At 41.1% G+C, this 26,542-nt stretch overlaps 3 protein-coding genes across 9 annotated transcripts; 2 read left to right on the top strand and 1 right to left on the bottom strand.

Moving 5' to 3' along the window:
- Positions 1–1,465: 1,465 nt before the first annotated feature.
- LOC308390833 (epidermal growth factor receptor kinase substrate 8-like protein 1) lies at positions 1,466–12,118 on the top strand. Of its 2 annotated transcripts, XM_080873141.1 has the most exons (19): positions 1,466–1,572; positions 2,555–2,648; positions 2,726–2,884; positions 2,996–3,145; positions 3,259–3,341; positions 4,555–4,667; positions 4,913–4,959; positions 5,043–5,172; positions 5,263–5,351; positions 5,432–5,506; positions 6,821–6,969; positions 7,751–7,895; positions 8,278–8,309; positions 8,415–8,517; positions 8,664–8,789; positions 8,906–9,059; positions 9,365–9,530; positions 9,675–9,807; positions 10,505–12,118. In XM_080873141.1, exons 2-19 carry the CDS (start codon positions 2,619–2,621, stop codon positions 10,589–10,591), a joined length of 1,971 nt encoding a protein of 656 aa, XP_080729267.1. In that variant the 5' UTR covers positions 1,466–1,572; positions 2,555–2,618; the 3' UTR covers positions 10,592–12,118. The 2 variants fall into 2 exon arrangements, with proteins under 2 accessions (XP_080729267.1, XP_080729268.1); XM_080873142.1 differs by lacking the exons at positions 1,466–1,572; positions 2,555–2,648; positions 2,726–2,884; positions 2,996–3,145; positions 3,259–3,341 and adding an exon at positions 3,451–3,796.
- Positions 12,119–12,336: 218 nt separating this feature from the next.
- On the bottom strand, positions 12,337–18,473 carry luc7l (LUC7-like). 4 transcript variants are annotated; one of them, XM_080873148.1, is made up of 11 exons: positions 18,267–18,451; positions 16,704–16,774; positions 15,487–16,364; positions 15,174–15,272; positions 14,157–14,267; positions 13,883–14,026; positions 13,598–13,774; positions 13,373–13,461; positions 13,263–13,292; positions 12,997–13,158; positions 12,337–12,724 (listed from the first exon to the last, which is right to left on the bottom strand). In XM_080873148.1, exons 4-11 carry the CDS (start codon positions 15,267–15,269, stop codon positions 12,583–12,585), a joined length of 951 nt encoding a protein of 316 aa, XP_080729274.1. In that variant the 5' UTR covers positions 15,270–15,272; positions 15,487–16,364; positions 16,704–16,774; positions 18,267–18,451; the 3' UTR covers positions 12,337–12,582. The 4 variants fall into 4 exon arrangements, with proteins under 4 accessions (XP_080729274.1, XP_080729275.1, XP_080729272.1 ...); XM_080873149.1 differs by having other exon boundaries at positions 15,487–15,581; XM_080873146.1 differs by lacking the exon at positions 16,704–16,774 and having other exon boundaries at positions 15,487–15,581; positions 18,267–18,473.
- A 98-nt stretch (positions 18,474–18,571) lies between these two features.
- fam234a (family with sequence similarity 234 member A) lies at positions 18,572–26,065 on the top strand. Of its 3 annotated transcripts, none has more exons than XM_080873144.1 (12): positions 18,572–18,699; positions 19,636–19,938; positions 20,016–20,126; positions 20,209–20,391; positions 20,669–20,799; positions 20,980–21,112; positions 21,717–21,849; positions 21,942–22,082; positions 24,070–24,151; positions 24,263–24,415; positions 24,505–24,607; positions 24,924–26,065. In XM_080873144.1, the coding sequence occupies exons 2-12, from the start codon at positions 19,671–19,673 to the stop codon at positions 25,130–25,132; spliced, it is 1,647 nt and encodes a 548-aa protein (XP_080729270.1). In that variant the 5' UTR covers positions 18,572–18,699; positions 19,636–19,670; the 3' UTR covers positions 25,133–26,065. The 3 variants fall into 3 exon arrangements, with proteins under 3 accessions (XP_080729270.1, XP_080729271.1, XP_080729269.1); XM_080873145.1 differs by lacking the exon at positions 18,572–18,699 and adding an exon at positions 18,791–18,948 and having other exon boundaries at positions 20,669–20,793; XM_080873143.1 differs by lacking the exon at positions 18,572–18,699 and adding an exon at positions 18,791–18,948.
- Positions 26,066–26,542: the final 477 nt, after the last annotated feature.

Raw genomic sequence — 26,542 nt, 5'->3', positions numbered from 1 at the left:
TTAATCAAATGCAATTTTTTGACGCTCGGCAAGTGGGAGGACCTCTCCGGTTTTCTGGTGTGGAACAATAATGCTTCTCCAGTCCTTCCCAGGAGTGAACATAACAGCAAATTCACCCCAAGGTTAGACTGTCCAAGAAAAGAAAAACCCAAGAGCTACATCTCAAACCCTAGAGGTCTCGGTTAGCATGTTAAATGTTGAAGTTCATGAAAGTACAGTTGCACAGTGGAGAAAGGCTTCTTTTTAAAGTTGCATTTAAACAAACCACAAGACTTCTGGAACAACATCCTTTGGACAGATGAAAGTGGTGATGTTTGGCCAGGATGCACAGCACCACCTTCTGGAGGAAACTAAGCATATCATCACAAATACCTCATACCAGCTGTCAAGCATGGTGGTGGACGGGTGATGATTTGAGTTTGCAGCTAAAGCTCGGCAAAGAAACTTTAATTTAAGGCCGATGAAACCCAAGCACACCAACAAATCTACAACAGAATGGCTGAAAAAGAAAAGAATCATGGTGTTGTAATGACCCAGTCAAAGTACAGACCTCAACCTGATTGCAATGCTGTGGCAGCAACTTAAAAAGCTGTACGTGAATTCATTTCAATACTCCAGTGAAGTGAAGCAACATTGTAAAGAGAAGTGGGCTGAATTTCCTCCACAACGATAAAGTCACACAGAAAAGGATTACTTCAGATTACTGCTGCTATAGGTGGTTCTGTTGAATCATAGGGTCTACTTTTAATGGGCTTGAATAGAGTCTTATGACAACTTCTGTAATATGTACATGTACATGTGCAGTTGCCAGCTGCATAACCTATCAACAGAATACACAGCTCTACTTCCCCTCCCTTTGCTAAGCACACTAAATAACTCCCGAAATCTCCTTCACTTGCAGAAATTCTGACTTCATCAGAAATTTCCCATAACAGCAAAAGATAAAGATTTTTGGCCCTTTGATCCCATCAGAACTGTGTCAGTGATTTCTCAATTGCCTGATTTCTTTGGGTCCTGAAACAGCAGCTCTACACGTTTCATTTGTCCTTCTCGAACTCTTTTGGCATGTTCCTCCCAGAAGCCAAAAACCTTTCCACCCCACAATTTGCTTCAAGTACTGACAATGAAAAATTATCTGAGCTAATCAACCTCTGGTTTGTTTTATTTTCCTGCACACTGCACCTTTGCATGGACCTCCCTTCCCCCCGTTACTCTCCGTGGCAGCCCACTCCAGTGGCACAGCGACTAGGTTCAATTCAGGCCTCTGAGCATTTATTTTCACCCACTCACTCTGTGTCACCGTTCACCAACTTTATCTTCCAACATTTTAACCTTTACATTTCCCTGTGTGGAATGCACTTGTAGGTGTACAGGAGAGAGAAACAAATATATATTTTTATCTTTAAGGTGGGGTGAAATACTGGGCGGGACTCCACAGTGTGACACACCTCTGCTTGTCAAGGCTTTCATACCTCAGGGTGAGTAAGATACCTCTAGTCACACTAAGGCTCGAGACAGGTTTTGGTTTCTGCTAACCTCAAGATCCAGGCACTGGAAGTATACTAAGTTACGGTAAGCTGATTTGACATCTATTTCCAGTCTCTGACATCTCAGGTCTTTGATTATTTGACTCTCAAATACATTTAGATGAGTATGGTAAGTCATTTTATTGTATGTTGTATAGGTTTCTTGGATACTCATAGTAATTTATGAAGGTGTAACCAAACATTTACCAGTAATTCAGTATTTGTGATCAGATTTTGAAGGTTTGCTTATGAAAATGTACTAAAATCAAAAGCACCATGGACACTTGACTTAATTCTGACTTAACCTGGCATGATTGTGTTACTCTTCTTACCTAACATCAACAAGACCACAGCTCTTTCTGTCAAATCTATACAGTTAAGTTGCGCACATAGAATATATTTTGTAAAAACATATTGGATGGATGCAAAGTAAAGCTTTGTTTAGATGTAGAAATGTTTCCTTGATTTAAAACAGTACTTTAACTTATAGTTTGTGCACAAATCATCATGCTTACCGCACTGTCCCAGTGTTCATTTTGAAATGCCACACTATATGTTCGTGCAAGACCAGGCTGGCACTGAGTGCTCATAAATGTGAGGTTAAGTGATATTTTTTTTGTGGGCAGAGTTTTTAAGTGACACCATGTGAGTTATACCAAGTGTTTGCTGTCTTTGATGCCGGTGACGCTTGTTCAGTGGTCACTGAGAAACAGAGAGGTTGGCATCATACTTTGAACTGTTACCAGACAGGTCGGGTGGCTCGCTCGCTCAGTCACTCACTCACCAGAATCCTGTGTTACTGAAGCAGAGCTGGCATAGACAAACATAAGCTGGAAAAGGGGAGGGGCAGGGCACATTTGAATGAGGATATTTCTTTTGTGAGTAAGTCTGTTTAGCTTTAGGAAGTAGGAGCTGCTGATAACTTGTTAAAGCAACACCATCGTTCCTCTCTCCATCTACAAATGTCACTCGTAACTCTGTCCAGAATGTGTTTCTGAGTGGTCCTGGTATTCTGCTTCCTTTTCTAGGTCTGTGATTTTTTAGGAAAGCTGCTTTATCTTACACATCTCCAGCTGACAGAGTGGAAAAAACATGACAAACATCACTCGACATATCGTCACAGTGAGTGCCTTCCCTTGAGTGATGTTTTTTATCATGCATTTTTCCTCATGTGCTCATTCTTCCTCATTACTTTGCAGCACCTTCTGACGTTCTCGCTGCAGAATGGGGAAGTGCGGAACGTTGAGGAAGCTCAGAACCGTCTTTCCTCCCTGGCTCAAAATAAAAAGCTATGGAGTCAACAGATGTACCTGGATGTGGGAGCAGGGGGCATTTATCTCAGAGACGTACAGAGTCAGGTGAGGGCAGGCGCATCTCAGTGGATGATGAAGAGATTTAAATGTGCTCAGCTGTGAAATACCACACATATTTGCATCCACAATGACCATCAGTTCTATCTGCCCTTGCAGGACGAGCTGGAGAGCTACGCCTTCAGATCCATCTTCCGCTGTGAAGCTGTTAACACAGAAAAACACTTCCCATCCCTCCTTATGTTAGTCTGCCAAGGTGAAGATCAGAAGAAGCCAGACATTCACTTCTTTAACTGTGAAATGGTGAAGGTGAGTGCTGACGGCGCGAGGAGTTTCCCCAAGTGTTGTCCTGGATGAGTCATAGGGTCTATTTGCATCAGGTTTTACCAGTGATGCTACTTACATTTTGTCATTTTAAACAGGCAGAGCAAATCTGCGACGAAGTCACGTTGGCAGTTTCGAATTCCACCGCCAGCAAGAGTAAGCTGCTCCCTGATGACCACAGGTACAGTGACTGTCATAATCACGCACCCACGAAAGTGCATTTCTCGGCACGGTTTTAATGGGAGAGCACGCTTCTGTGTTCACAATCACATGGGCGGAGTTTAATTGGCAGCCACAAAAAAGGAAACTCAGACCCACATCCCATTTAAAGCAGTTTGATTTTCGCCGTCGTTGTCATTATGTCACATTTTTCCACTGAGTCAAAGCAGCTTTGTGTTGCCATCCACCTGTGTGGAGGCAGAGAGAGGGAGGACAAACAGTATAAACAGCTGAGCGAGAGCAAGCAAAAGACTCGTTCTACCGGTTTCTACATAACTTAAGAAGGTGTGACAGAGATAGCAAGGCCATTGTGACGGCGAGTAGAGAAGGCAAAGGGAACAGAGGCGAAGGCTCTGGGCACAATCTGGCTTTGAGAACATTTCTCTTTAAAGGACACGTGAAGGGCAGAGACATGTGGTAAGAGACACAGCAGGAGCCTTTTGTATTTACATCAGAATTTAATTAAAATTTCTAAAAAAGTGAAGTCATCACTGTTAGGTTACTTGTATTTTTTTGGGGATAAAAAAGTCAAAGCGGACTCACTGTTTTTATTGCTTGCTAATGTAAAGTGTTTGTGTTTAGCGTGGAAACGAGTATGCAAAATTAGGATGTTCACTCTTTCTTCATGGTTGGATAAGGGCTGGAGGATTAACTCTTTAGCCCTTGTAAGCCTACTGGGAGTAACCTTTAAAGCTCCTTTTTGAACTAAGCATATTTCAGACCTGCTTATTGGACAAAAATGACTGGGTTTGCATTAGAAGTTAGTGAGAGTGGTCCCTGTTTACGCAGCTACCCTTGGAAAAACCTGGAAACTGTTCTACTGGTCATAAAACCACATCTTTATTGATATATACTGAGGTGTCAAAACCCATCGTTAAGAGTGCTGGGGAGGTCATCAGATGTCTTCTTTATAAGGGAAAGGGCTAAATCTTAGAGGCGCTGCGTTGTGCACTGCGCTCATAGAGCTGTTTGGGGCTCTTACCAAGAGGATGCTGCTGTTACGGCATTGAATGTGAGCTTGTTAATATGACTTCTTGAGCCCTTGCTGAAGGGCGTCTCATTTGCTGGCGCTGAGTGTACACCTGCACCATCATCAACAAAAACACTGTTATCACCTTTTAACCCGTAGTGCCGTGTTGTGGGAGAAGCACTGAATCTCTCCTCTCGCCCCGCAGGCTTTCTCAGAGTGGAGGAGATATGTTCGACCCCTATAACATACCAAGTCCTCCCGTGCTGCATGCTCCTAATCCCCCACCTGTCAACCCTCCACCTTACCCTGGACCCAGAGGTAAGAAAAAACATAGAAGACTTCTTTTTCCACATGCATGCCTGTTCAGTAGTGCTTCAGAATTATTCCGAAGGGTTGGGAAAGTGAGCAGGAGGAAAGGAGAGAAGCGTCAGGTATTCGAGGCAAAGGTCTCTCCAGAGCACAGAGATGGCTTTGTCAGCTTGTGTTTGTGAGAGGGCGGCTTTGGGAAGTGCAGAGATGAATGAACATGGATAAACTGAGTCCCTTGCTCTATTTCACGACAGCAAATGGCGGACCTGATATCTCTTTCCTGCGAGCAGAGAGAGAAGTGGTAAGCCAGCTCATCTCTTTTGAGTCTTTTGTCGCCACTTTTGGCTGCTTTTCACGTAACGAAGGCAATTCTTCTTTCCTCAGGGGATCCTTAATCACTGTTTCGACGAAATCGAGGCCTTCATGGGCAAGCTGCAGCAGACTGCTGAAGCTGCGACGGTGCTGAACCAAAGAAAGAAGAAGAAGAAGAAAAGTAAAAAGCAAAGCGCTGAAGGTAAGAGGGAGATGCATAGATTTCTCCAGTTTCTCTAGTTCGAAGCAACATATCCATCAACTGCTGTTATATTTTGTTCCCAAACAACAGACGAGCTACTCGCCACAAAGGCTCGCCCTCCACCAGATGGGGAATTCGTTGATATCTTCCAGAAATTCAAATATTGCTTCAGCCTCTTGGTATGTATGCCATCAAGTCCAGCCTCATTATTTGCTTACTCGTGGCAGCTGCATATTCATCGCCTCTGTTTATTTCTCAGGCTCGCCTGAAATCAACCATCACCAATCCTTCTTCAGAGGACCTCATTCACCATGTGTTCAAGCCTCTGGATATGGTGAGTCAGGGTTATAAACTCTACCTCAGCAACTGTTGTTGCTATTGCTGTAAATATGAGGTGTTGTCTTTCACTGCAGGGGAGCATGACCAACCTCTTCGAATAAATCCGTGTGACACGTAATGCCATGCGGGGGCAAAGTCAACTGGGGGTAAATGCCTAGATTCAAAAGACACATTCTCTGCTTGATGGCCCAATCAGGCAGCGTTTTTGTTCCTGATGTTAGTGGACATCAGTGCAGAACTGTAAGCATGTGTCATGTCAAAATAATGGAAAGTCTTCAGAGTAGTTAAGTGATGTTGTCAGAAGCTACAGCTTCTATTCAGTGTTTACACAGGGCAGTTCCCTGCACAGCGGCCTGATTGAAAATCACCAAAAAATGCAGCATTTGTTTGATCTACGCAGTTTCCTTGGCTGTATTTGTATGCGGGCAGGGGTTGCTGGTGCATACCTCTCAAACATTTGGTTTAGATTTGAGCTTGTCTCGACACTAGAAAGGCCACTTTGTTGTCCCTCGACGCCTGTTTTAAATTAGGACGTTGGTAAGTTCCATCTGGGAAAAAAAGGTGGGCCATTCGTGGCTGCTTTTTTAGAAATCAAGTGCCTTTAGATTATCATTTATTTACTTTGATTTCATGGAAATGTCCAATGCCCTTCATTAAAGTATCAACATCACTCATGATGATACACTGTGAGTTAGCAGAAATGAAAGAAATATTTCAAAGTACGTGCTTTAATTTTTCCACTCCAGTATGAATCAAATAGGGTGAAAAGGGTGTGTTTGATTCGTGTAAACTGACACACCTGAATGGGAACACGCAGCCTTGTCTCTCAAAGACGTGTGTGTGCTTCTTCTTGTGTGCTTTGGCTTTTGTGTGCAGATGTATCCATTAGTTTTTTGCATTTGTTGTTACATCTGTGGTTTGATGTTCGGCTATCGGGCAGAAGGATGGACGGTATTGTTGTTGCGGTTTGCTAGAACCATCAGCGATTGTTAAGACTTTGAATGCCAGATCCATTACAGCAGACGTGGGAACATCAGTTCAGTTTAATTTATATAATGCCAAACAATCCCAACAACAACTGCCTTAATGCGTTTCATATTGAAGGAAAAGAAATTATAATAATATAGATATAACCCCAACAATAACTTGGCCCCTTTGAAAAAGCACTTTGGCAACAGTAAGAAGGAAAAACTGCCTTTTAAGAACCAGGCTCAGGGAGGTGCAGCCATCTGCTGCGAACACTTGTGGGTGAGGGGAGGAAGAAAGGATAAAAGACACACTGATTTTTTCTCATCTGTATGTTGCACAGATGGTAAAAACAACAGGAGGACCAGCTTTTGGAGCCGCCATATCCAGTCCTGCCCTGACCAGCTCTGCTGTGTCCCTTCTACAAGATACCCTGACTGAGGAGGAGAGGCAGCTCTGGACGTCGCTGGGACCCAACTGGACACACCCTCGGTCGGTATCAATGCTTGTCTGTCTCTTACTAGTTGTGAAACTGGTGTTTTACTTTCCAGAAATCTAAAAAGGCAGCACATTAAAAACTTCCAGTCTTGGTGTTGTATCAAGCTCGACTCTGGCCAGAGGCTGTGGAAAGGGAGCATTTTGCCTCTGTTGATAGTTATGTGTCACCTTTTTACATTTTTGGGTTCACTGAAGATTTTATCTGCTGAAGAGCAACATCTTTGTTTCAACCAAGCAATATTTTTGTACTTCGTTTCTCTTGAAATCCTTTGTTTTACCTGCGTTTTGAAATAAGCAGATTTTTTGAGACAGGAGATTAAAAAGGACGTTTTTTTGCTCATATCCAGTTCCATATTTTTATTCTTGGACTGAAAGACTACAAAGCAATCCCTATCTGTCTTCTTCGGTCTTTTGTCACAGCACCTCAGTTTCAGCTCATGGGGTGAGGGTCCCCTTACTTTAAGACAAAACTTTCTTCTGATGTTTAACAGGACCCTCCATCAGGTTCCATTGTGACAGTATTTATATAATAAAAAGCATAACAAATCCACTTAAGGCATTTTGGGATTTATTGATTTCTCATGTTAAGAAAAGGGAACCGATGGATTAGCTGTCAAATGTACATAAGACCTATTATATTTAATATTGTAAGCAAGCTTTAAGAGGAAAATCCAATGTCATAACTTCCATCAATGAAAACTGCTTGAATAACTATCATAGTTTTGGTTGTTGAGCTCATTGAAGGCCAAGGCAGTGACTTGTTCTGCTCTCTCAGGTCTCAGCTGCGTGGGCCTGTAGCTCCATACACCCCAGTGTTCTTTGATGGCTGGAAGCCAGAAGCCTTGAAGCCTGACGGGCAGGTTTGGGAGGATCCGGTCGAGTCACAGCACAAACTCGAAGCCCTTCGAGAAAAACAAGAGGTGTGGAATACTTCTATAACGTGATTTAGAAGTCATTAATCGTAGATCAGTGGAAACAAGAACTACGGATGAGTGTGTAAAAGGACAACACAGGGGTTTAAGATACTAACGCATGAATAAACCTTACGTACAGTAAACAGTGGAGATACACTTTCCGCTTTTTGACAGGTCAGCTCACATTTCTGTCCATCCCTGCTAAAAACTGTATAAGGTTCACAGTTAGTTCTTTGTTTTTTTAATAACACCTTAGTTTCTCAAACTTTAATGCAGTCAGCCTTACCCAGATATACACTGACATTATATTTCTCTACATATTTTGTGCATTTTGTGCTAACTTGTGTTGTCTTCACTTGTCTATTTTTTTTTTTTGCTCCCACAACAGCAACAACCACCTCAGCCACCAAACGATGACACGTAAGTCATCTACAAGACATAAATCAATGAACTGCTGTTTTTCTTGTTGTTGTTGTTTGTTTTGACCTTGACTAAATAAAAACAAACTTTGTCTCGTTTGGTCAGAAATTCACTCCCACCGGGGCCTGACAGACTCTACTGCTGCAGTTATGACTTCATTGCCAGGAACAGCAGTGAGCTTTCAGTGCAGCAGGGGGAGACACTGGAGGTAACACACAGTGAAGCAAGTCATTTTATGGCGCACTCAAGGAACCATCATAAAAGTCCTGTTATTCGTTGTTTGACAAAAGCTATTTGCAGTTGTTGATACACTTTACAGCCCTCTCCCTGACCGCAACCCTCTCTGTCTGACAGGTGATCGAGTCATCCAAGCGCTGGTGGAAGTGTCGCAATCGGTTTAACCAGGTCGGCTTCGTCCCCTTCAACATCCTGGAGCCCATGGCTCACATAGAGAGCCCTGTCCACAACAACCCCCCCAGTGTAAGACGGCAAAAAAGACACCCACACACATGCATGCACGTGTGAAACACACAAGCTCTCATCTGATCATTCCATCAGAGCAAACTCATTTTTTTCTTCACTCCACGTTCCTTCAGGTTCCAGCTGCGCCTCCACTTTCCAAGAATGTCACTCTTGCCCCACCCACCCCCCCTGCTCTTCCCAAAACCACCCCCACCCACTCCCCACAGCGCCCACGCAGCTTACCATCATACAACCAGCATGTGCAAGCTGTTGAGGACAATGACAAAGGTAACGGACTACAACTTTATGTGTCCTAGACTGTGGCTCTGTAGTGTAGCGGTTTGCACGTTTGCCTAACAGGTGAATATAAGATTTATTTAAAAAGTATATAACCAAAAAAAAGATACAAAAAAGCACAGTGATAGGCTTCTCATAAGTCACCTAATTATGGGTTCATTATTTTGGATTTAAACCACGTTCTCATGTTTTAAGATGCACTTTTGAGCTATGTCTTTCCTCCACTGAGTCCTGCATTTATATTATTATTTGAGCATGAAAGTGACCGTTACCTCTTTAAACTCCAAACTTTTCAGTCACGCTGGTAAATGATGAGCTGCTCCAGAGACTGACGAATGGAAAGTCCAATATGAACAAACCCCTCGTCATCCCTCGCTCTGCTGACACCTCCCTCCCCCTTGACTACCACTCTCCTCCAGAGGAGGTGGCTGAGTGGCTCAGAGGGAAGGGCTTCAGCAAACCGTAAGTGACCGCAGACCAGATAAACCACGTTTTGTGTATAAGCAGGGAATGCTGGCTCTACACGTGCGTTTTGCCATTACATGGATGAACGCAGCGGCTCCACCGGAGTATCCTCTGAAATCCATTATGTTTTGTGTCCCTCAGGACAGTGTCATGTTTGGGTGTGCTGACAGGCGCCCAGCTGTTCTCTCTCAACAAAGAAGAGCTGAAAGCTGTGATTCCAGAGGAGGGTGCCAGAGTGTACAGTCAGCTCGCTGTGCAAAAATCACTGCTAGAGGTAAGCGAAAAGAGAACAGCTATATCTTTTAAAGGGAAGCCATATCAAAGCCTTCAATATTGACATTTTTATTGGTTTTAGGAAAACTAAACATGATCATTTTTGGCAGGATGCAAAAACACAAGTATGAGTGTAATCAGTGATTTAAAATTACTTACTTTTAACATATTTTCATTCATCTTTTACCTTTCATGCTGGACTGAGGACATATGATACATTCGGATCAGCAGACAGTCTAATCCAAACAGAACAAAATTCTTATTTTCAAGTCCCACGTGCCATCCAGATTACCCTGGAAGAGTCTTATAATTCAGGAAAAGATTAAGAGACATTAAAAATGCATTTGTATGTGTGACAAATTTTACATTGGTATTTGGATTATTTTGGTAAGAAAGGCCAGCATCATTTTTTAGGCTTTTATCGACGTTTATCTCTAGTTTTTGTGACGTCCAAACTTCGTCCCATATTTTGTGTGAAAGAAACATGCTGGAAACGTGCTGACAGGCCATTTAAAAACATCTTGAAATGTATTCTACGTATATGGATTTCACAAAAACCTTCAGCGTTGAGCAGAAGGCTCACAGTAATTTGAGATGGAATGACCTGAACTCAGTAGCTTGAGGTTCAAATTACTGTAAACAGCTGATGCTTTTCATCTCATTGCTACACAGTCTAAATTGATTTCTACTTTTTACAGGATGCCAGAAGGGCCACAGAGCTGGAGGCAGTCATGGAGAAACAGAAAATGAAGGTTGATCTGAAGCTGGAGAGCAGTACATTGTGAGGAACAGCATCCACATTGTGAAGAGCGTTACATGAAGGACTGTTTTCCCGTCCCCAGAGACCGAACATGTGGCAGTGACTTGACTATCTAACATTAAATCACGGCATGAGGGTCACTACGGTATTATTACCTGATGTTAAAACCGAGCTTTCTGTCAGCAATATGAGACGTAGGAATTTAATATAACCAGGTGCCGTGCAAACTAAAGGGGACTGATTTTGCTTTTCCTTATTTTATGCCATATATGTACAGTTAGTGTTTTTTGTGGATGCTCATATTAAACATGGACACAGTTTCAAACAGCGATCGGAGCACGTACAAGTAAACCAGGAGTCAAAAGGTCAGATTTCAAAGGCCTCCACCAATTTTTATGGAATGTTTTTTCTACTCTTGGCTTTGTACAGTGGTGCAAATATGACACACCTCAGGTACACAGCTCGGGCTGTTTAAACCCTTTGGTTGCAAGGGCCAGCCAATCAGAAGAAGGCTGGCTTAAAGAGAGGGGAAATGGAACTAGAGTGGTTTGTTCCAGGATGAATTGAGGTGATGGACTTAGGCCCAGTATAAAAAAATAAGAATTAATCTGAGCTGTGAATCTTGCAGTGGTTCTCCAGTAGAATGCAATAAATCTAAAAATGGAAATCAGTGTAAGAGATCCCCTTTAAATATTTTACCACTGCAGTGCCCCGTTTGTAATGCATGTTCATTTTAGTGTAACAGCTGTCTTCTTCTCTGCCTAATTAACTTAAATGAAATGTATTTATCTTTGTAATACACATTTGTAAAAATTCAGCCATTATTATCACATCTTAACAATGACAGGACCTTGTCAACACAATTCAACACACAATTAAATTCCAAATGGTGCTTTTTTCTTTTTTTTTATTGAGACTTTAAAGAAAGGTTTCCAGCAGAACAAACAGATATGACTTCACACATTAGGTAAAGCAGTGCATCCATTAAAATCTGTTTGCATTTAATCATAATGGAAAAGAAATCTGTTCAAGTTGGGCCAAAAGAATGTTTAAATTTTTCACTTAAAGGTAAGTAGATCTGAACTTGATCATTTCTGAACCTACTGCTTCACATGCTGACACAAATTCTAAAGATATTGTTTATTTGCAGTATGTTAAAAAGAAATCAAGATAGAAAGAAATGATAAAGAGACTTGCCACCAATATAGATCAGAAGATTTCACTTATACTGAAGAAAGTCACCTGTAACCTGATCACTTATGATAATAAAAAAAAAGACAAAAAAGGGAGGCAAGTCGGATACTAATGCTAACATCTTTAAAACCTTTGAATGTAAAACTTTAAGTGGGTTTTAGAGAACTAAGTACTGAGGACCATTATGTGGACAGACATTCGAGAACTGCACTGGGACAGCGAAACGAAATCTTCAAGGAGGGAGATGAGGAGGGGAAAAAAAAACCCCAAGAAACTACTTGACAAGACTAGGCTTTTTCAGACAATTAGTCAGCCTAGAATATATTTACAGACAGATTTTTTTTTTATCAAAAGACCATCAGATAATAATAAAAAGAACATGGACCAGTTACATTTTTATGCTCCAGTCCAGCAGATCAGTTTGCCTTTTCTAGTGGACACATTTCAGGGCAGTAACAAGACGAGGGATGGACTGGATACAGACAAGTCACCGAGTTACAGATGTGGGTATTAAGAGTACACTCCACTACTGACCAATAACCTGCCAAATCCCCAAAAATCTGATGTATCTGATGCTATAAAAAAAAAAAAAAACAAGAAAAAAAAAAAAAAAGAAAGGAAAAAAACAACAACAACTAAACAAAAAAACTCAATTCTATACTTGATAGTATGTGTGCACTCTGGCTGCACTAAAGCAAAGAAAGGAGGCAGGCGGGAAAACAGAGGGGTGGGGTGTCGAGCCAAAGTGTTTAACATTAGGATATTATAAATGGACAGACGGGAGGAGGCTGTGGTGTTGTGGTCATGGATGGAGTTTGGTCTTCAGAGGTCCCCCACGTCTCTGTCGTCTGCCCTGCGCGAGTCCGACCTGCCGTTCATACCATCCCTTCTGTCTCGCTCCCGTGACCGGTCTCTGGATGAGCGGTCACGGTCCCTGGACGAGCGCTCTCGATCTCTGGACGACCTGAGCGACAAAATGATATGAGATATTCAGGTTAGTAACACAAATACAACAGAGCAGTTGAAAAAAAAAGAGAAGGATTGTATGTGTAAAATGCCAAAACACAAGCTTGAAGCTGGATAAAGGGCTCAAAAAAAGCCCATGTAATTGTTGTTTCCTTTTATTTTCACTGACTGTTCTTAGGCGACGCAATCAGTATCCCACGGATCTCCATGTGTTTGCTCAATTCTCTTTCACGGGAGTATAGATTAATAAGGGTTTTCGTCTGTGTTTACTTGTGTCTGGAGCTCTGCTCGTGGCTGTGACGGTGTCCTCGGCTGCGTGAGCGGGATCGGCTGCGATGCCGTCTCCTCCTCTCCCTGGAGCGTGAGCGGGAACGGCGCCTGTCTCGTGACGAAGAGCGTGAGCGTCTCCTTCTGCGGTCACGAGAACGGGACCTGGCAAAGACAGCAGATTTCATTAGCTGACTTGAACAGAACAAATCGGACTCATAAAAGACTGGAACGAATGAACTGACAGACAGAAGAGGGAGCTTCCTTACCTTCTGTGCTCTCTGCTCCTTGATCTTGTCCTATAAAATAAAACCCCAGAGTTAAACAGTAAAACACGCACTGCTGTAAATGTCATCTGGATTTTAACATCGGCACTCACCTCCTCCTCATCCTTTCCTCCTTCTCCCTTTCTTCTCGTCTCTTTAAGCGCTCCTGATTCCTCTTCTCTTGCTTCTCGACCACAGTTTTCTGATAAAAATAAATAAATAAAATAAAGTCAAAACAAACATATCTAAAGCCTTTACATCATCCTCCCTTTCTAGCAAGTATTCAGCACCATGTCACTCATATTTTTATGAGTTGGCTGTAAACAAGTTATACACACCTTTAGCTGGTCCAGTTTTTCTCTGATCTGAATGAAGCCGAGGTGAAGCTTCCCGCCAAAATGGTCAGCCAAACGACGGTCGTTGTCATGGAGACCAAGGTAAGCAGAGCACACCTCACACACCCGAAGCTTCTGCTGCTGAAAGCTTGAGGCTGGCATGGAGTTTCTGTATTCTTCCTGAAATGGTTCAAGAGGGAATAAAAGAGGCAGCGAGGTGTAAGAAGTTCAGAAAATTAAGAGACGGAAAGCACCACAAGCTCGAAGTTCTAAGAGCTCACTCCTTACCTCTGCATCCTTCTTCTTCGTGCGGACCTTCTCCACCTCTTGCAGGACTTTCTGAGCCTCATCCACATTGCCCTCAGCTCCGAGCTGTTCAGCCTTGGCCAGGAGCTTTCCTATTTCCTCATTTAGCTCATGCACCTTCTCTGCCTACAAAACAGCCACACCAACACAAGAGACAACAGGTTATGTTGAGCGAAAAAACACACTGACAGGGTTCACTGGATGTTGCATAAGGAAAGCCAGACTTTATCAAGCATAAAAATGTTGCATCATTCACCTTTGCTGCCACCTCTGCACTGATCTCTTCTTGGGTCTCAGCCAGGCGCTTCTTGGCCAGTTCTGTCCTCCGATCACAGTCCACAATAAAAGACTCTAGGTGATCCACTGCCTGTAGGAGCAACACCTTTTATTAACACACTCAGCAGTCACTACTTGGCAAGTACAAATGTTTTGATTTGCACTTGCATCATTTCAAAAACGCTTTTGGCATGAATGGTGCTGACTTGCAAGACAGATAGACATTTTATTCATTCACAAGGGAAATTATTGTGTTACAGCAGTACGATAAAGAATACAAATAGTACTCTTTAACTATGTTTATTGTAAAGCAAAAGTGCCACAAGTGCACACCTAGGGCCTTAAACCGTGAGAAAAAGCAATTTTTTAAAATATGCACAACATTGATAAAAAACAAAGAAAACATAAAAATGAGTTAAAGAAAAGTGAAAAGTCTAAGATTGTGCAACTTGCATTAATAAATAATATGCACACAATAAATCAGGGAAACAGCTGCAAGAAGGTATAAAAATAAAAAAAAAAGACTTCCTGAAGCATTCTTTTTGAAAGCGGGGTTAAATCATTTTAAGGGAGAAGGAGTTCTGCTGCCTCGTTAGTGTGGAGTGGAGCGTGTGAAATGGGCCATGATGGAGAGCAGTTTGTTCAGTCACGTCCTGTCCCTCACTCACTCCAGATTATTATTAATTAATAATATTATTAAGATATTATTAAGATAAGATAACCTTTATTAGTCCCACACGTGGGAAATTTGTTTTGTCACAGCAGGAAGTGGACAGTGCAAAAGTTATGACGCAAAAATTAGAATACAATAAGAATAAATACAGTACACAACTGTACAGAATAGAATAAAATACTATATACAGTAGAATAAAATAAAATAAATATACAATAAGATAAAAATAGAATACAAATACAAATACTATATACAACTGAGTAAAAATACAACGATGACAGAAAGGATTATTGCACTAAAATTAGTAAAAGGAACCTCACTTACATCAAGCTCAAAGAAAAGATCTCTCTCCTTGGAGGCAATTTCATAATCAGCCCGAAGTGCCAGGTCATGGATCTTAGTGCACTCCCCCAGGTCCATGCGCTATCACCAAAAAAAACCAGACAGACATGAGTTATGCTGCATAAACTCAAACATAAACAAATGATAATGTAAAAAAATAAAAAAAGACTGCAAAAGTTAAAGACACTTATAGCACTTTTTTTTTCCTTTCTGAAATTTCTTTCCAACCTCTTAGAAATGAACTGAGTTTTTAAAGCTTTCAGGATGGGTCAGAACTGAAGTTTGTCTCACTTACAGTTCCAGAGAGGATGTCATGTGGGCAGCAGTTGAGAAGGTGACTTTTGCAGACTCGTTCGTCAGTGAACTTGACCCTCTGCCGCGTCTCATCCCCTGAAACAGCCCAAAAGAAGAACCAGTGAGACAGCCCTCACATACTCGATAACAGTGGCGAGGTATCCAGTGCTTCAATACATATTAATGTAATTGTACTACATACCACAGTTCCATTTAAATACTTTGTACCTATCCAAATGAGTAAAAGCTATTTGTATATTGCTGCTTGTCAGGGTTTTCATTGTACTTTATTAATGTAACATTACAGGTATCCATTAGTAGAGTAAATGTGCCTCTACTGGACTATACTAATGTATTAATGCAGTAATAAAGGTTGCTTTGTATGTGTGTGTTACTTTGTTCTTATTCTTAGTGCTTACCTTACCCAAGCCTCAAATGGGTTATTATCAGAGCCTCAACTCAGTTAACTTTTTATAAGGCTCAACGCCCACTCTATAATGAGGGTCAAAGGATTGGGCTGGGAGCGGTGTAACATAACATTATAATAATACAATTTAGGTTTCAGTTAAGTCGTGTCAAGTACAGCTGCTACCTTAATGCTGTATCATTTTCATTAGAAAATGGAAGATGGCCACTACGACTATAAATAGATTTAAATTTTTAAAATCAAATGTTCCAGCCAAGCCTTTATTTATAACTGTGAACATTCAAAGGAAATTCAAAACAAGGATGCAAAAGAAATCCAAGGAAAAAAATTTAGGTTATACACACTGCGACTTGCACCACATACTGTACCCTTCTGCATCTTCAAGACCTCAGCTGCAGAATTTTAAACCCGCTGTAGAAAAGTATAAATGGGAACAGTTTTCTCGCGCACACCTGTAGTAAGAAGTTGGGAGTCATACACAAGTCAGATTGTAAATGCTGTGTGCAAAGTTTTTTTTGTGTGTGTGTGTGGACTGACTGCTAAAATTGCCTTCTGAAAACAGACGTGTAATGGAAAACTGCTCGTTTGGACTCAGCGCGACCAGACGTCTTAGCTCAAGCTGTGTGATACTACTTCAAATAGTAATACTAGTGCCACTGAAGATTTACCTATTTGTGTGATTTTTTTTTTTTTAAGAAAAAAAAAAAGAAAAAGGCTACAATAACTTCCGGAAGGCAAACAAATTGTTTGGATATTCACCATAACAGCTTTAAAAATTATGTGTGACTCACGGCTCGATGAACATGAGGCTTTTCTGCAACTCCTTTGCAGATTGATGTAGGCTGGCAAAGATACACTGAACCTTAATGAATAAAATAAAGGGGCCACAATTGTTCAGTCTGTATGCAACAAAAGTATGGGAAGAATTTGATATCATATCTCATCACACATACACCCACAAGCTCACCACACAAATTCACTCTTACTCTAAAGCTCAACTTGTTAAAAAAATGAAAAAAAAAAAGGCTCAGAGCTTCAAATTTTACACAACCAGCTGTCAGGATAAAATATTTATAAAACGGCAGGGCTGCAAGAAACTGCAGTCAGACCTGACAGCTGATATATTTACACACACATACATACATTTAAATTATGCTTCTTCAAGCGTGTATTATACATGTTTTTCTAACATTGCACAGCACCGATGTTACAGGTTATGCTGCATCTATTTATTCTATTCTAATCTGCTGCTGTAATAATGTATTACACTTCCAATTAAACCCAACTATGGGACTAAATCGGGTTATATTATTTGCCAATTAATGTTTGTATCCAAACGGCTGGAAGCTACTAAAAAAGAAAACACTTCATTTAGGACGTCTGTCCACTCATAACTGCGATAATCACAATTAACGAGCGCAGTATTGCACTCCGTTTCTTTTTAAATAAAATCTAATCTCGAGTTAATCTCGAAAGTGTTTTATTATCGAGTATATGTGCTAAATTATTTTGTTCCTTTAGAAAAGTGTTTCATTTTGTTTTTAGAACTCCTGCAAGACCGACTGCAAAGTACGGTCCGTTTATCGTTTAACCCTTGTTTGGTGTGAGATTACGCTTTATTTAATCAATACAGCCATGACGACTAATGCAAAGATACTTGATCTCAAATCCAAGCAGTACTGACATACATGGAAAACACCTGTAAGAGCACAGTAATGAAGAAACGTGATACTGGTTTTAGTGACAGAATGTAATGAAGAAAAATCTATCAGAAAATATGGGTGGAAAAACATTTTTATCCGAAAATATGTTATCCAAGATATACATGGGGCAAGCTTCCATTGTTACGTTATTGTAAGCAAAGAAGGAAGGAAGAATATTTTTTCTCTTTCTAAACACTGAAAACCTTGAACACCGCACAAGGGTTAAAATTATGCCAATTAAACTATATAAATGGATACAGAAGATATCTGGTTTACCATTAACTAAACATTAATTAACGCCAGGAATATATTCTTGTACACTGTCCAATGCATCCTAGCTTGGCGCCTCACAGTCCACAACAAGTAGCTACGTTTAGCCAACGCACATTACAAGCTAGGAATTTAGTAAATCCTAGAAGTAATAAAAGGGAAACTACAACCTATTAAACTGCAATGAGCCACGTTGGATGCAAACATTAAATCCTCTCATTAATCCTTAACAGGCTGCCTGAATATAACGTTACTTTGTCCCACAGCCCTCTGCAGTACATCCATTCATGCAGCTCTGTCCATCACACGCCAACACAAGCCAGCCTCAGCAGTGGCTCCATCTTGGCTAGCTAGCTCGGCTAGCATGCTACAGCAACTCACCGTCCCTCGCTGTTCCCATCAGCTGGTCGAGCAAAGCTCTCATTTGAGCTTGGGCAGACATTACTGCGGTTCTTCCGTCGACGGGGTTAGATAAAAGTCAATCAACTTGAAAACGGTTCCTCTGTTTTATCGGCTTATTTGAGAATTTATTTATCCAAGCATCTCCTTTTGCTGCTTCTCCCTCTATTTCTTCAACTCGCCCGTTTCCGTCCAATATCCGGGAAATGACGAAACTATTCTGTAGCCTCGCTAAACCAGGAAGTCCCCAGATTCCGTCTAAATGTGCCAATCGAAACGGCCAAGTACGCGTACAACAACCAATCACAACACGTTTACTGTTAGACCCTGAGCTATGACTTTCAGGCAACGGCTATTCGCCATAGGCATTCATCATGTTGAAGCACCTCTTGCTACAAGCAATACCCAAATTTAGGTAAATGAATCTTAATGTTAAGGTTCATGTTGTTTCGGAGGTTTCAATATTATTTGAATGTGTACATTTTCAATGTGTAGCGCTACCTGTCAGACAAATTCGGGGTACGCGAACCTTTTAGGACGGTGGGCTTGCCTGTGATTTGTTTACGCAATTGAGGTTTACAGGCAGTTTTGTTAGCCTGTGTCAGGCCTGCTATCTAAAGTTAGCCGCACCAAAGAACGCAGGAGTCGGCGGTGCAGAGTTAAAGTAAGAAAAACCTTATCTGTATCTGCTTAAACTATTGAATTAACCTCAAATCGAGGGCCGCTTTCTGTGGTAATATTACACACAGTCCCTTTTTTCGGGGCTGGCCTTCGTTCAACAAGTTAGCAAACTAATCCACCCAGGTGTTGAGGGTAAACTTTTTTTAATACCTAATCTCGTTAATATAGATAGCTATCCGGAACTGACTAAGGCGAAGAAAAGACTTTCACGGCACGGTCTCGGGGCGTAAAATAATTTTGTGCGAGTCTGTTTGTAATATACATAAGGAAGTTTGTAGCACACGCCCTTATCTTTCTTTTTTCTTTTTCTTTTTTTACGTGTGAGTAATAAGCCTGTTGCTGCAGAACAAATATGGTGTGCAATCCTGAGCGATGTTTATTATGGGTCTGCTCTTTTTGTGCTGAGAAGCGTCTGGATCTGTGCTGGCACATCTGAATAAGCAGAGATTCACAAAGGTTGATGCAGCAGAAATAGCTGGACTGCTAGACACTGCTGCCTCCAGTATTATTTCCCACAGAGTGTATCTGTGAATGCCAGCGAGTTTTGTATGGTTACTTTGACACATGCAGGTTTATAATCCGCTCCACACTGGAACTGTATATGACTATTTGTATTTGCAGTGGTATGTATTTACGTAAGTGTTTACCATAATCTCTTTTCTCCTTTTAGGCAGGTCAGTGGGCCAGTAATGCGTTAAGGCAGTGATGGAGACCACAGACCAAGCCACTGAGGGCGACCCTCTGAAGACAGGAGAAGATGGTGCAGAGGCAGGAACAGTACCATCAGCAACAGAGCTGAAGAGAAAGAGCTGCAAGGAGTTGGGTTTTTCCAAACTGTCTCATTGGCGAACTGCAGTCTTTTTCTTGTCCTTGTTCCTTTGCCTCACCATCGTGTTTGCCTTCTCCTTCATCATCCCCTGTCCCGTGAGGCCACAATATCTCGTTACCTGGAACAGTTCATTCCCTGGAGCAGGTGAGTGCAATTTCACTGCTTGACAGTGTTATAGTTGCGAGATAATTAGGCACTACTTTCTCTTTTCTTCACCACAGCAACCTACAACTTCTTAGCTTTTGAACATGCAAATGAAGACAAGGTGATGGATGTCCTGTTTATTCTCAAAACCACAGAAGTGACACAGAACAGATCATGTGCTGATAAAGGTAGAGACTGATCCTCTGTTTATGAAAATACAATACACCCATTGTGTGTTATGTTTGTTTAGAAAAACTGTGGGTTTTCCAGGTCTATCCTCACCATGCGTGTTTCTGTTGGCACTGGATGGCACACATGGAGAGAACCTGTGGGACTGTCCGCTGGAACCCGACTTCCACTGGGCCCAGTGTGGCCTCGAAAGAGAAACGGGCAGAACCTGGGACTGTCTGCTGTCCCATTCTGACAAACTCACAGCCATCGACAAACATACAGGTTAGTGAAAAAACAAACTCAATGCAAGTAGTGGCAAATCAAATCCTTTATTTAATTAAGAGGAAGAGAAATGGGGATTTTACTGGCTAAGAAAAAAATTGTACCCATTTCCAATTTGTTAGCGGCAACAAATTACTGACATACCATTTAATGTAGTGTTCCTGAAGTCTAGTTAAAGGAAGGAAGTAAAGCAATTTTAACTTCTAAAGATCCGTTTTAGGTCAAGAAAGATGTCTTTTGTAACCTACGTTGTTACTGTGTGGTGTGGTTGTCTCAGGTACGAAAATCTGGCAACAGTCTCAGCCTACTGGGCTGCGCAGCTCTGCGCCCGTTCTCAGTGTCCCAGATCTGGATGGGGACAAAGTTGGTGATGTGGCTCTGGTGGCATCTGATAACACACAGGTAAAGGTGAAGTTAAGAGTTATATTATTCTGTTTCTTGGTTTTTGGTATATTTTATTATGTTTTTCTCTTGCTGTAACAAGACTCAAATATGGAAATGTTCCCCATTGAAAGTGTTGATATTAATGATAATATTAAAGCAAAAATGGAATCGTCCCAGTCTCAGTGTCTCCTGTCATATCTGCAGACTCAGCTGGTATTGCTCTCAGGGAAGACGGGTGACCAAATCGGCACTACGGTGGTTCTCGATTCCACAGAGACAGCCAGTCATCTTCTGCACCGCACTGAGAAAGGTTCTTACTACGTACTACTGCAAAAAGGTTTGTGTATGAAATCATCCGTGACAGTTACTCTGCAGGCAAACCGGTTGAGCAGGTTCTCAATGATAAGTGTTGCATTTTATCCAAGTACAGTTGCAAAACTCAAACTGTTACAGATTTTTTTTTAATGCTTAGTCATAACAAAAGCTGAATAATAACAGCTGCACTGTTATACCTTTTATAGGATCACCTTTAGTCTAGGCTTAAAAGATTATGTGAATCTTTGTCCTGTAACAACTTATTTAAAAGTTGAATAAAGTCATATGTTCTGATTAATAATAACTTATGGACCCAAAGAAAATTACCCGCAGGTATTAGATGTCTACAAAGGAGGTGGGTCAAAGAGATTTGGTTAGGGTTCAGGTGTGCATCAAACGCTTCAGTAAAAGAAACGTTATCATAGAGATGTTTGTTAAATATTGATATTACCTGATATTAACCTTGCTGCATTTTTTAACAACAGTTCTTACAGTGAGGCTCATTTACTGTAACATTTCATCTTTACTCACTTTTCAAAAGATTCGTCAGCTTTTAGTTTTCTTCCTGTTGTTGATTCTAGGACAGGAAAGGGAATTATTGAGTGAGTGAGTGTATTTACTCGTAGACACTGGGCTGTATGGCTGGGCACTGTGGAAGATCGCTGCCAAGGCTAAAGCAGGGATGGATATGGGTCTGAAGAAGGACCAACACCTGGAGAGAAATGCCAGTGGCACAGACGGCCTTGTACCCATCTACGAGTAAGAAGGAACTTTGATTATCACTTCTACAAAACCGCCTGTTGTCATGGGGATTTTTACCCTGAGACTTGCTATTTGTTTCTGCTTTATAGGTCTGAAGTGAGTCGAATGCTGAAAACCGATGAAACGGATGATTCATCCAACCTGCTGGTTGTGGCTGGGAAGGAGGTGGCATTGCTTGATGGCAAACATTTGGAGCTACTGTGGAGATTCAACACCAGCTCAGTCCTCAGGTAAACCCACTGTGTATGCTTTAGATTTCATGTGCATAGAATAAGAGGAAAGTGCTTAGTTACACAGCACAGCAGCTTAATTAATACCTCAGTACAGAGTGCTTACAAGGTCGATACCGTTGAGATTGCTGGACAAATTCCATAATGCCATGGATACAGAAAGGGAAGAAAAACAACAAGAGCACTTACCTACATCTTTCCTACCATAATGAATACATGGCATGCATTAGTGCAATAACATAATCAGTGTTTACAGATACACTAACATTTGTGATTCTAAATTTAATACTTCACCTAAAAAAAGTTAGGCTATTAAGTAATTACAGAAACAAAAAACATCTTTATTTTATTTATTTATTTTTCCCCTGGTGAGCTGCAGTCATAGCTGTGCAGCACTTGCCTCACAGCAAGAAGGTCCTGGGTTCAAATCCAACATCTGGCCGAGGCCTATCTGTGTGAAGTTTGCATGTTCTCCCCATGTTTGTGTGGGTACTCTGCCTTCCTCCTACAGTACAAAGACATGCAGTTTGTGGACTTAGGCTCATTGGTGATTATAAATGTGTGAGTGTGGATGCATGGATGGTAAAGCTATATCATTTATAGACCTGGAAAAATAGTCCCTAAATGTACTGTAGACATGTCCATATCCACTAAATAATTTATACATCTCATTAAAATAATATATTTGCTCAGAAGTCAGATTGTGTTAAAACACAACAAAAACCAACAATCTCAAACATTCAGTTAGGGCTGCTCGATTATGGCAAAAATGATAATCACGATTATTTTCACTGAAATTGAGATCACGATTATTTGACGATATTTATTTAACCCTTTAAGACCTACTATAGAACCAAGTCCACCAGAGCTTATATTATTTTTATTTATTTTTTTTACATGCTGTAGTGCCATTTGTGGGAGCATTTCAAGTTGCTATACATCAATACAACTGTTATAGCCCACATTTTAATAATATGTATGCATTAAGTCCATAGTAATTACATAAATTGCAAAAAAGTGCAATAAACTACAAAAAAAAATTGAAAATCGCTTTTGTTTTGTTTACATATATTTCTACTTGGAGAAGTTTAAGAGGTTTATCCCTCAAAACTTTAAATACAATAAAGTTGCAAAAAATAGTTTCCCACCACAGGAAATTTATTTTGAGTGTCTTCATAGTTTTATTTTGGAGATACAGCAATTTTTATATACTGCAGGAAAAACAAAAAACAATCCTATGATGCAAATTTGCAAAGAAAACAGCATGTGCATAATTTCACTGTGGGAAGTGTTACGAACAGCTGATAGGAACGGCAAAGCGTGTTTCTGGAATATTATGTTTTTGTTCCTGCAAGCGCTTTTTATGCAATTTTTGCAAAGCTATATGTGGAACGAAACCGTGACCGAGGACAAGCTGATGGCATAAGATGTAAGTACAACTCCTCCGGTTTCATATGCAAAACAAATTATTGCGCTAGCTTACACTGTTCAGGTTCTACAGGGATTTAAAAATAGTTACGCAAAACGGAGCGTGCTGCTCTGACCGGCTTTAAAGGGTTAACAATGACTTTAAAAAATAATATAAAATAGTGTGCAACACCACTGAAGTTTTTTTTTTTAAACTCTTTTCAACCAACAGCAGTCACTCTCCAAATAACTTCTGCTTAGCTTTCCGAGCTTCCCTCGGGTCCTCTTAATCAGCGTCTCCAACCTTTTTTGCGCCCGACAATATTTTCACGGACCGGCCTTTAAGGTGTCGCGGATAAATGAGGGAGGGGCTAATAATCGGCTCAGTCATTTTTAATGATCGTTGAAAGCCCAGATCGTAATCGTGATTAAAATTCGATTAATTGAGCAGCCTTACATTCAGTATTAAATTCTGGTCATTTTTGTGGGAGAGCAAAATAAATATCAAAGTAAACCATTTGTTGTTATTAACTAGGACTCGCTGGGTGGAAAAACAGCCTTTTCTCTTTATTTTTTTCAGTGAACCCTCTTTTGGTCATTTTAACAAAGATGGTTTAATAGATGTTGTCATTGAGGAGGATATTGGCAACAACACAAAGAGGGTAAGTTAAATTGAAAACGTGACAAACAGCTTTATTTCGATGCCTGACTGCTGGCATGAGGTGATCAGTGTGAATCATAGAAAAACTAGACCACTTTGGTTTTAAATGTAGATAATAATCCTGGATGGGAAGACTGGCGGTGTGCTGTGGGAAGTCCAGCTCTTGGCCAGTCCTAATTCCCCGAGACCCGCTTCCATCGACACCACCAACTACTTCTCAGTCTTCATGTTTTGGGGCTTGATGCCCTCAGAGTCAAACTCATCTGTAAGTACACTACCTTTATGAATATGATCATTTTACACGTTTCTCACAAACAAAACTGCTCCCTGACAGCTGCAATGTTTTCCTTTCAGGAACCAGTAACAAGTGAACGACGCTCTTACATGCTGCATCCTCTCTATTCGAATGCTGTCCTCGAGTCCACTAATGTCGTAGACCACATTATAGCATTTAAAGGTACCTCTTGTTCTAGCAAAGGTATTACTGGTACGATGTATTTCCAGGGTGTATCTTTATAACAACACCCCGTGTTGGTGTTATACCTGGATTATCTTAATTAATGTTGGTCCAGGTTTAACATTGCAAGTGACCAATCACATGTTGATGACATAGTTTTGCGCCTTGGAATAAAAAATCCAAGCAACGTGATTGGTCACTTGCGATGTTGAACCTGGACCAACAATAATTATTTTTAAGAAACAACACAAGGAAATCAGATTGAGCAGTGTTTTTTTAAATTTATTTTTGGGTAACTTATATATTTTCATTGTAGCCACGCTGATGGAGCGTGGGCGCCATGCTGCCTACATCCTGCTGATAGGTCCTAAGGAGGAGGGAGCCGAAGGCACTGTGGTTCTCAGCAAGCGCAAGCTGAAGCAGGACGTTCCCGACAGCAAAGTACTCCGTTTTGGCGACGGGACTACAAAATCCAACGAGGACATTAAAGAGGCCTTCAACCGACTCCGCTTTAGCGATTGGTGAAAAGGCCGGCTGTAACCTGTGCAGTATATCATCGGTTTTATGCTGACTTAACTTGATTTTCAAAACCAAAGTTGTTGTACACTAATTGTGACTTTCCAACTGCTGACCAGCAAAGAAACTCCTTTATCTTTAGAAGACTTTAGGTTGATTTGCTTTGACAGGGATGTTCTCCGGTGGACAAACTGGACACTGTCTATATTCACTCTTCTTCACTGCATATCCTTCATATTGTCAAAACTCTAAACCTGTATAGAATCAGAAAAAAGCTGCTGTTCACTGACAATCACTCTACTCAGACTGCTGTTCTCCTGCTGATAAACCCATCAGATCTGCCTTTATGTATTGTTTCTAGCAATTTCATGCATTGGTGCAATGATCGTTAAAAACAGTAGAAGCTGGACTGTTCAGATCTATGCAACTGTATGTCACGCTGTGCTTTAAAGGTAGCAGATGCATGCAACTACAGAGGCTTTTCCTTAGTGTGTCAAATTAAAAATAGCCTAAATAAAATAGATACTCAGTTGTAAGGCTGGTTTATGGTATAAACTAAATGTTATGTGTTAAATTTGTAAGGGATCCTGTCTGTGAAAGTATCAATAAGGCACTCTGGCAGTCAACAGTACTGATGTTGACATCGATGACCCTTTACTGTTACTTACTTAATCCAACATGCTGTAAGATGTAATGCTATATAACGCACACTGACAATTTAGTCAATGCTGTATCAAATAAGAGTTATTGCTGTGGTTGAACAGCTCCTTGTGAAGCTGTTTTCCCTTGGTAACTTATATTAAGGTTGAAGACGAGGTTCTTATTTTTGCTGAACATGGACATATTGAACCTGTGAAAGAGGCCTTTATTGGAGATGACTTTACTTTCTGACTTGTAATGAAATGTTTGGATTTGAGCTATATTAAAATATTTTAAAAGAAATTGGTTTTGTTTAATATAAATGAATAAAAACAGGCCGTTTGTCGCCATCTTGTGCACGCACACACAGAGTGCAGTAAAGCGCGGACAGACCGTCGGCATGGATGTATGCAAGGCAGTCACGTATCTCCGGGGCAGTACCGTGCAGTTTACTCCCTAAATACGTACACCGCGTCATTTATTTACCGTGACGCAAGACTGCCGTGGGGCTCCTCCTGAATACATGTGAGGGGATTGAGAGCCTCTCCTTGTAGGGAAATGCTTGGAATTTTTATGGAAAGCCGCACTTGAGGCAAAATAGGAGAAGGCGCCGAGACTTGGCTGGAAGGGAGTGGACCCGCGTGGACAGCGACCGGAGACGGATAGGCGCGCGGATAGTGCAAGTGCACTACCTGTAAAGGAGTTACGCGCGGAAATGCAGCTCATGCACTGAAAGTGTAGTTAGTGCTCCTGAGGCACTACACGGTTAACATGTCACTC

Source organism: Rhamphochromis sp. 'chilingali' (genome assembly GCF_963969265.1).
Source record: "Rhamphochromis sp. 'chilingali' genome assembly, chromosome: 22".
Taxonomy (NCBI): Eukaryota; Metazoa; Chordata; class Actinopteri; order Cichliformes; family Cichlidae; genus Rhamphochromis; species Rhamphochromis sp. 'chilingali'.
Note: the sequence above shows the minus strand (reverse complement) of the source record. Positions and strands in the feature narration are given on the sequence as shown.

Bases quoted from the DNA above. Each gene is read 5' to 3' on its own strand.
- fam234a (XM_080873144.1), top strand. From the start codon at position 19,671: ATGGAGACCACAGACCAAGCCACTGAGGGCGACCCTCTGAAGACAGGA. The intron at 20,127-20,208 runs GTAGAGACTGAT...TGGGTTTTCCAG, and splicing joins CAGATCATGTGCTGATAAAG to GTCTATCCTCACCATGCGTG. The intron at 20,800-20,979 runs GTGAAGTTAAGA...TCATATCTGCAG, and splicing joins CTGATAACACACAGGTAAAG to ACTCAGCTGGTATTGCTCTC.
- LOC308390833 (XM_080873141.1), top strand. From the start codon at position 2,619: ATGACAAACATCACTCGACATATCGTCACA. The intron at 2,885-2,995 runs GTGAGGGCAGGC...CTGCCCTTGCAG, and splicing joins TCAGAGACGTACAGAGTCAG to GACGAGCTGGAGAGCTACGC. The intron at 6,970-7,750 runs GTCGGTATCAAT...CTGCTCTCTCAG, and splicing joins CCCAACTGGACACACCCTCG to GTCTCAGCTGCGTGGGCCTG.
- luc7l (XM_080873146.1), bottom strand. From the start codon at position 18,327: ATGTCTGCCCAAGCTCAAATGAGAGCTTTGCTCGACCAGCTGATGGGA. The intron at 13,775-13,882 runs GTAAGGAGTGAG...GAACCATTTCAG, and splicing joins CGAAGAAGAAGGATGCAGAG to GAAGAATACAGAAACTCCAT. The intron at 13,462-13,597 runs GTGTGTATAACT...TATTTTTATCAG, and splicing joins AAAAACTGGACCAGCTAAAG to AAAACTGTGGTCGAGAAGCA.